The 7983-nt window shown below is 35.7% G+C and overlaps 1 protein-coding gene across 1 annotated transcript; it reads left to right on the forward strand.

Moving 5' to 3' along the window:
• The first annotated feature begins 202 nt into the window (after positions 1-202).
• LOC107167458 (uncharacterized) lies at positions 203-6975 on the forward strand. Its single transcript, XM_015516506.2, has 3 exons — positions 203-667; positions 2979-3399; positions 6108-6975. Exons 1-3 carry the CDS (start codon positions 419-421, stop codon positions 6641-6643), a joined length of 1206 nt encoding a protein of 401 aa, XP_015371992.2. The 5' UTR covers positions 203-418; the 3' UTR covers positions 6644-6975.
• The last annotated feature ends 1008 nt before the right edge of the window (positions 6976-7983 follow it).

Consider the following 7983-nt stretch of genomic DNA (forward strand, 5'->3'; position numbering starts at 1 on the left):
ACCCTCTTGACACACATTGTCTCGGTTTGTGCCGAATCACCAGCCGTTTACTTTTACCTGTGCAAAACGATTTCCAACGTGTTTTTTTTTTCATTCCATCCTCCGTCTCTCGATCCACACGTACACACGCAAGCGCGCACCGCACATTTCCACCGGTAATCGTTTCGTTACACGGCTCTATAAAAACTACCCACGCGCCATCGGAGAGCTCCAGTTCGTGGGTTCATTCCGTTCCGATACCACAGGTCAGCTCTGCAAGATTCGTCATAAGATTACTGTTCGTTGTCCTCCTCGTCCATAATATAATATTATACCGCGGTTACTGCAAGCTCGCCGCGTTGCACGGGTTTCCGTCGTGCTTCCGATCGCGCAGTCTCGTTTCGTATCGACCACCACCGCAGTCATCATCATTTCCATCATGTGGACATACGTGTGCGGCCGGAAAAACCGCGGCGCTTCCGCGGCGATCGCGGTGGCCCTGTGCGCGACTTGCCTGCTTAACGCCAACCCGGCGGTGCACGCGCAAACCGAAACCTCGGCGGTGCCGGACTTTGTCGGAGGCGGAGGACCGCAATTATTGTCATCGTTGCAACCACCGACGACCACCACCACCGCTCAACACCAGTCCAAGTACGACGAGTCGGCCAACACGGAACTCCTCAAGCAGGTAATTAGAAAATTCGTGTTTCTTCGTTTTTACTTTCCACCATTTTTATATGTGCTCCACGTGTACCACCATCATCTCAACTTCCACCATCACCTCCCCTGACTTGCACACGATTGTCACAACATGATAGAAACATATAGTTTCATTGATATACTCGAGTTTGAAATAAATTAGATAATTAATTCCACTAATTAATTTCAAACGACAAAATCATCATCGATTTTCGTGCATTAAATTTGCTCCAATCGTTCTAAGTTTATTTCAAGTTTATCAATTCATTATACATCTATTTAATTAAAAATAGTCTACATCGTGAAATACAAGTTAAGCATTTCAAATAGTGGTGTGATATTTTGTATTAAACGGATTCATAAATATTGCCATTAAATGCATGAGCCATCCTAAAATATTATTCTAGTTCTACCTACTTGATGAGACTTTAAATTAATTTATTAGATGTCGATTTTTTTATAGAACCGTATTATACGTCTTTAGTTTAAATTTAGGATTCAAGGATAGTTACGAATTTTTAGTTTTTTTTCTCCTCTGTCACGCCACTGTGCTTGTGTTCGGCGTAATGCTTTTCAAATCTTCCTCTACGCGCGTTTTTTACTATTATAATACAATTATTACCTATCGCACGAGTTCACTAATGAACAATAAATACTTACCGATTGATCCATTTAACGTAAGACACTCGTTATTTTAAAAACTATCAACGTTTTGGAAAAAAAAAATACATTTTTTTAAATAATTATAAGTTATGTTTTTGTAAAACATATATTTTTACTATTGTTAAACATTTGCATAAACTTTGAATTTTGTAGTAGTTTATGTGTTATAATAGTATTTAAAGTGTGTTGGGAGGAGTAGTGCAATGGTATCTTGTTGGCCCATTATTCCACTTATCCAAACTAAATATAAGCAAGCTTATATAACTGATTAACAACTAGTTCAAAGCTTAAATTTATAGATCGAAATATTATGAATAATATTCTGCTCAGGAAAATAAAATAAAAATGTGTTTCTAAAATGACTAGTGTCTTACGTTAAATGGATCAGTCCATATAAATTATATAAATACGCCCTCAACCCGACTCTCCGATAAACGGCCGTGTCAACAACAACACACCTCGGACTCATTAAAAATTCCAAAAATATAATAACATTCTCCAACAATACAAATTATGAAAATAATACGATATCTATGACACATATTATCGATACGTATTACCCCTTAACGTTTTATCACACTTGTCCCACAACCACGACAATAACGATTTCTGAACATAAATGCTCACGTGCCCTAATAACAAGTGAGATTTTAACAGGAAAAATATATATTATACATATCGATTCTTTTAGAGGTGAACCCTATTATTAGTTCGATAAGTATTGATTATTTTTTTTATCCATGAAACATGTTTAATATTAATATTTAAAAGTTATACGGAATTGCACACTGCCGTTTTTAACACAAAACTCGTACTTACACCTAAAGAGTTTTACTCTGGTAATAATTTTGAAAACATATTTGAATTTATTACGAAGTCTTTTGTGAATTATTTAATTCAGAGTTATAAAAAATAAATAAAACTAAGTACTCGTATAATTTCTTCCATTAGAATTTATAAAAATACCAAATGTTTTCTAAGTTTCATAAATTAATATAAATTACAAATGGGGCTCTAAAGTTGACTTAAATATAAAATTAAGTTAGTTTTCAAAACTATTATCGATATAAAACTTCAGTCGGTATGCTAGAACTCGTTTAAGTCTGATTTATATCATTCATATAACATGAACATTATAACATAAGCGAGTACGTAATATTTCCTACGATCACTGTCGAAGGATCAAAAAAATACCTTCATAATAAATTCAAATATGTTTTTAAAATTATTTACATTATTTACAGAGTTCCTAAACCTAAGTATGTACACAACAGAACGTATAAGGTAAAAGTGTATTTTTATCAAGAAAAAAAAAAAAAACAGTAACTAGTGTAGAATTCCCTGAATGTCGATATTCTTACGTGGACATACAATTATGTAGAAAACTTAATTTATCAATTATTACTTGTACATGAAAATACGTATGAGACTTTTAAAAAGAAAATGCTAAAATCATAATAGTCGAATGTTCGCTGTTGAGACGGTCGTTTGTAAAAATATTATGTGGAAATATTGAAATATAAAATGATATAATATTATTATTACCTATATTCGCGCGGCGATCTCGTCGACGTGCCAGTTGTTATTACATACCGTCGTTTGTGTATGCGCGCGCCCGCGTATATGTTGCGCAACAGGTGTTGATGAAGAAATGTCTGCACCGGTACACGATGACGTGCCTGAAACTGGACCTGGTCCGGCTGATCGACCGGCTGGGTACGGCCCGCGCCTATCAGCTGGTTCCCGGCGTGTCGCTCGTCCGGGCTTCAGACGGAAATCAGACGACGGTCTCAAGCGGCGATCACCATCATCAGCAGAATCAGCACCATCAACAGCATCACCATCACAGTGGCATACCTCCTGAAGTGGTCAGGTCGCTGGTTCGGGGCAACGATTCGGTCGATGAGCTGGACGGGTACCTGATGGAAAAGGTCGATGGATATCTGAACAGCCTGTCCATCAGCGTCAAGCTAGTCGACTCGGCCGTGGTGGAGAAGGTTCGCCATCTCAGTAGTCAAATGCTCGTCAACATACTGCCCACAGGATTGCTGGAAACTGGTAATGATAATCATCGATCGTTACGGATAGGCGTTAATAGGGGGACTTAGTGGGAATAAGCCCTCCCAATTTTAAAATTACCACCTTCAAATAATGTTCATGTTTTAGTATCAAAATGTTCTTCTTACAAAAAAAAAACTTAAGTGTTAATATGCATGGCTTAAGCACCCTTAGTTTGCATCTATGGCGTTACGTAACGACCATCGTTCGTATACTAATACTGTAGTTGTCATCAGAGTGATATTTTAAGCTGATCTGCGATAGCTAGTGTTAAGCGATGAAGGTTAAACAAATGAAATCAAAATGAACAATCATTACTATGTCGTTTTATAATTTATTATCTTATGCTCGCGCGTTGGTTAAGGCTTGAACTTCCGTATAATATACTCTGTTACTGCTAACCAGATTTAAATAAAAAATAAAAATAATAACTAAGAAAACCGCAAACGGTCAGTTATTCTCAACCAAAATGTTCCAAACTCTTTTCAATCATACCAATGGACCTGAAAAAAAGATAACACATGACTGAAAACTGATTTGAATTCATCAATAATGTATGAATACGTCTAAATGAGATCGAACATATAGCACTGTTTTAATATGATGTCAATTGTCTCTTATAAATGTTGTTTGATTATATTTGATCTGACAACAGTTTATTCTTTTAATTTTAATATTTTCTAAATATTATAAGCACCATCCTCGTAACAAATTCCATCTATACTCACACGCGTTATCATTCCTAATTCTCGTCTATATTATCTAGAAGTCAATTGTAATACGTATATTTTACATAGACACAATATTATGTCTATGAAATTTTGTGATTAAATAAGTATTTACGTATAATTTAGTTAAGATGCTTTAAAAAAATATATATATTCTGCTGCATAATAATATGTTTAACGATTAGAATACTCGAATATAACGATATAATACGTACTTTCTACAGAATAATAATAATATAATAATATTTTTAATCTAATCGATTATTATATTTTTATCTTATCTTTCGTCCTCCTCACTCGATCGCTTTTTCGACTATTGTCAACCAAAGGGTTTTCACGAATCGATTAATAATACTATTATGTAACCAGTGATTTTTGACACGAACACACGTCGTCCGTGTCGGAGGCATTATTTTTTTTTTTTTATTGAAACAATTATATATAATTGTTTCGGTTTGTCACGTAGCCTTAAAATGTTAAAAATAATAACCTTTTCGTGAATATACATTTGAAAACAATTATTATTGGGTATAGGTTGGACCTGCAAAGTAGATTTAAATTATGTAGATGTAAAAGCGGTCACGAAAACGTTCATATATACATTATTACTATGTATATATAGTTAGTTACGATCAAACATAACCCGATTTTCTTTTTTTTCTATTTAAATTAATCTTATCAGAACATTGTTTTTCTTACCGTTACTTTTATTGTGTATAACACATTTGAAGCGTGTTTATAAAAATCTCGCTAACACAATACATAACGATTTAACGTGGTATCTGTTATGACGTTATCAATAAATCCTAATATTTCAGACGTTAAATTTAAAAATAGTTGTACCTGTGTATAATTATTTTACTATAATCCGTTTTCATAATAAAATTACTGAATACCTCGTGTGAATATTCGATATTTTATAACAATCTGAATGAACTGAGACATTTAAGTATCTTGATAACGTTCCTGCATTGAATCGATAATATTTTTTTTAAAGAAATAAAACATTAAAAGTTTGTAGTAGGTACATCGTACATCATTTAAATTCTCGCCTTCACACAAAGTCAATAATACAGCTATGGTTTTTTTTATATAAAATATTCTTCTCGTAACACAATAGAAATGCACTTTTCCTCGCACTTTTCTAATACAACTATAAATAATATCAAATATTAAAACAACCTATGTATTGCTGGTATTAATTTTGATTTAACTTTCAATACCTAGTACATTATATTCACTGTCATCCATTATGTTATAGGTGAACATGTTACACTACTATGTCCACCTATTCACCTAACCCAGTAACCCAGCGGGGATATTTGTTTGCGCACAGTACACAATTTTTTACCTGGAAACTGACAACTCGTTTGTGTTCATAGGAAAACGTGATAACCCAGCTAATACAAATGTTGACTCGAAAAATGACGACTCGTTTGCGTACAATTATTAAATTAGACTTATATTGTAACTTGCAGTGCAAATTTCGATAAGACACACGTAATCTCAAAAGTTTTTGGTCACAAATGTTTCAGGCATTTAGGTAACAAATTAAATTAATATAATAATGATATTAGTTAAATTGACAAAAATAAACATTTTTATCACGGCTGTTGTATACAAACAATCCTTAGCCTGTAAAAGTTAGAAACACAATCTCAAACATTATATTTGTTAATTGTTTTGGATTTTAGTAGACTTTTGCCATGGTTTATGTACCTACGCAAACGAGTCCTACGTTTTGGGTCATTTATCACGGGTATTAAAAATTCGAGTGCGCAATTGAGTAAACGAGTCGCAAAAAAGGTTAGATTAGAGTGCTTATACCTATAGGTGCTTACACCTACCCCGACACGGCGCGAGTTCTGAACTCAAACGAGACGACGACCACGACTTGTGTAAATAGCCACCGTGATCGCTGTCGGATCATACACAACTCGGTAACCGATTACATTTGTTTGTTTGTTTGTTCGCACTTAGGACGGGGAAAGAAGGACGGCATGAAAGCGGCGCTATGGTCGGCCGGCACGCTGGCAGCAATCGCATTTGCATCGCTGGCCGCAATGTCAGGCAAGGCACTAATGACGGCCATGTTAGCGCTTGTCCTGGCGGCCGTGTGTGCGCTCAAAGGTCACGGCGGAGGTGGCGGCGGAGGCGGTGGAGGTGGTTACGGCAAGACATCGCATTACGAGATCATCACCAAACCAGCCATCTACGACCACGAACACCTTGTGCACGGAGCGTCGTACTCATCGGCGCCGTACAGTTACGCCCGGCACCTCACCATGGACGAGAACGGCGGAACGCATCACCCGATCGGACGTGGCCCGCCGCCGCAGCCTCAGCGCGTCAGCGTCGTGCACGCGGCGCCCGCCGTTTCGGCCAATGCCCAGTCCGGTGACGGTTCGGGGCCGGGCCAACAGGCCGGCGACGAGGACGCGGACGACGAGGCCAGCGTCGGCCGTCTGTCATACCCGCTGGCGCCAATATCATACATACCCACCAACAATGCCTGACAGGCAGAGATTCGATGATGTTATTATTAAATTTACTCGTTCACTTCATACCGTCGACATCGACGCTATTTAATAACATAAATAATAGTATTATAATTAATATTTATTTATTTATTCACCTATTAATTTATTATCATTATTATTATTACTTTAATTTAATACCATTTCGTATAAGCGTTCGGTGTGACAATGTTATATAATATTTTATTGTTATAAAATTATGCGATTTTCTGAATAACAATCATCATCGCGTATTTGTATATATATTTTTATACGGCTGCAGTGTTTTCCCCAACCTTGAATAAACATTCGCATTATTTTGATTTACACTAAATGAGAAATTTTATTTTTGAAATGTTTATTGTGTTTATTATTTATTATTATTTTATAAACAAACCATATTTTCAAATATTGATTTTTTTTTTTACCTATGTCGTGTTATTTCGTCATATTTCGTATACATGCGTATAGATATATTTTCTTCGAAATCTCAAGCAGATGACATTTTTTGAATATTTAAGATTCTAAACGAAGCGGCTTTTGAATAAATTCTTCAATGTTGAATACTAAGTTTTCGAACCGAGAAAGCTACCATAGTAAAGCGTGCGCCCGATCACCGTATAACCTAACCTACTCCGCTACGCCTATTATAATACCAGACACACACTTTGTTATGCATGTGTATGTAAAATGGCGGGTTCACCGAGCAACACAGTGAGTGCAGGTATGTAATGGGTACGGTGTGTGTACTACGATGTGTGTATATATGAGTGCTCGTGTATACTTAAAAGTAATGGTAGAGGGAGGGGGTAATTCAAATAAATTATAACAATTTTTTTGGTTATTTGTTGCCATATAATAGGTGCACGATTGAATTATATTGGTGCAATGCATGTAATAAATTCACAGCAACACAAAGTTATAGAAAATATAATAATAATAAATCGCAGCCACTATGACTAATAAGGATAAATATATATGATTATAATTTATAAATGTACAGCCCTTGTGGTCGAACCGTCGAACAGGACAGAATAAACATATTGATGCAGCTATTAGAGCAGAAGCTCGTGTACAAAAAATAAATATAAAAATAACATACCTTCTGGCACAACAAAATAATAATACGAAATCCATAGAAAATTTGAGGTCATAATAACTAGACTCAGAATAGGCCACATTCAAATTTCTCACAGCTACTTAATGGCCAAGGAAGAACCTCCAATGTGTCCATCATGCGGTATTCAAGTCACCATCAATCACATCCTCACCGAATGCCGAACACATCACAATATTCATAAGTTATGAATCATAACAAATATCATCCATTTCACAATAGC

This window comes from Diuraphis noxia, unplaced genomic scaffold (assembly GCF_037042655.1).
Source record: "Diuraphis noxia isolate RWA-SAM2 unplaced genomic scaffold, SU_Dnox_SAM2 contig0005, whole genome shotgun sequence".
NCBI classification, from domain to species: Eukaryota; Metazoa; Arthropoda; class Insecta; order Hemiptera; family Aphididae; genus Diuraphis; species Diuraphis noxia.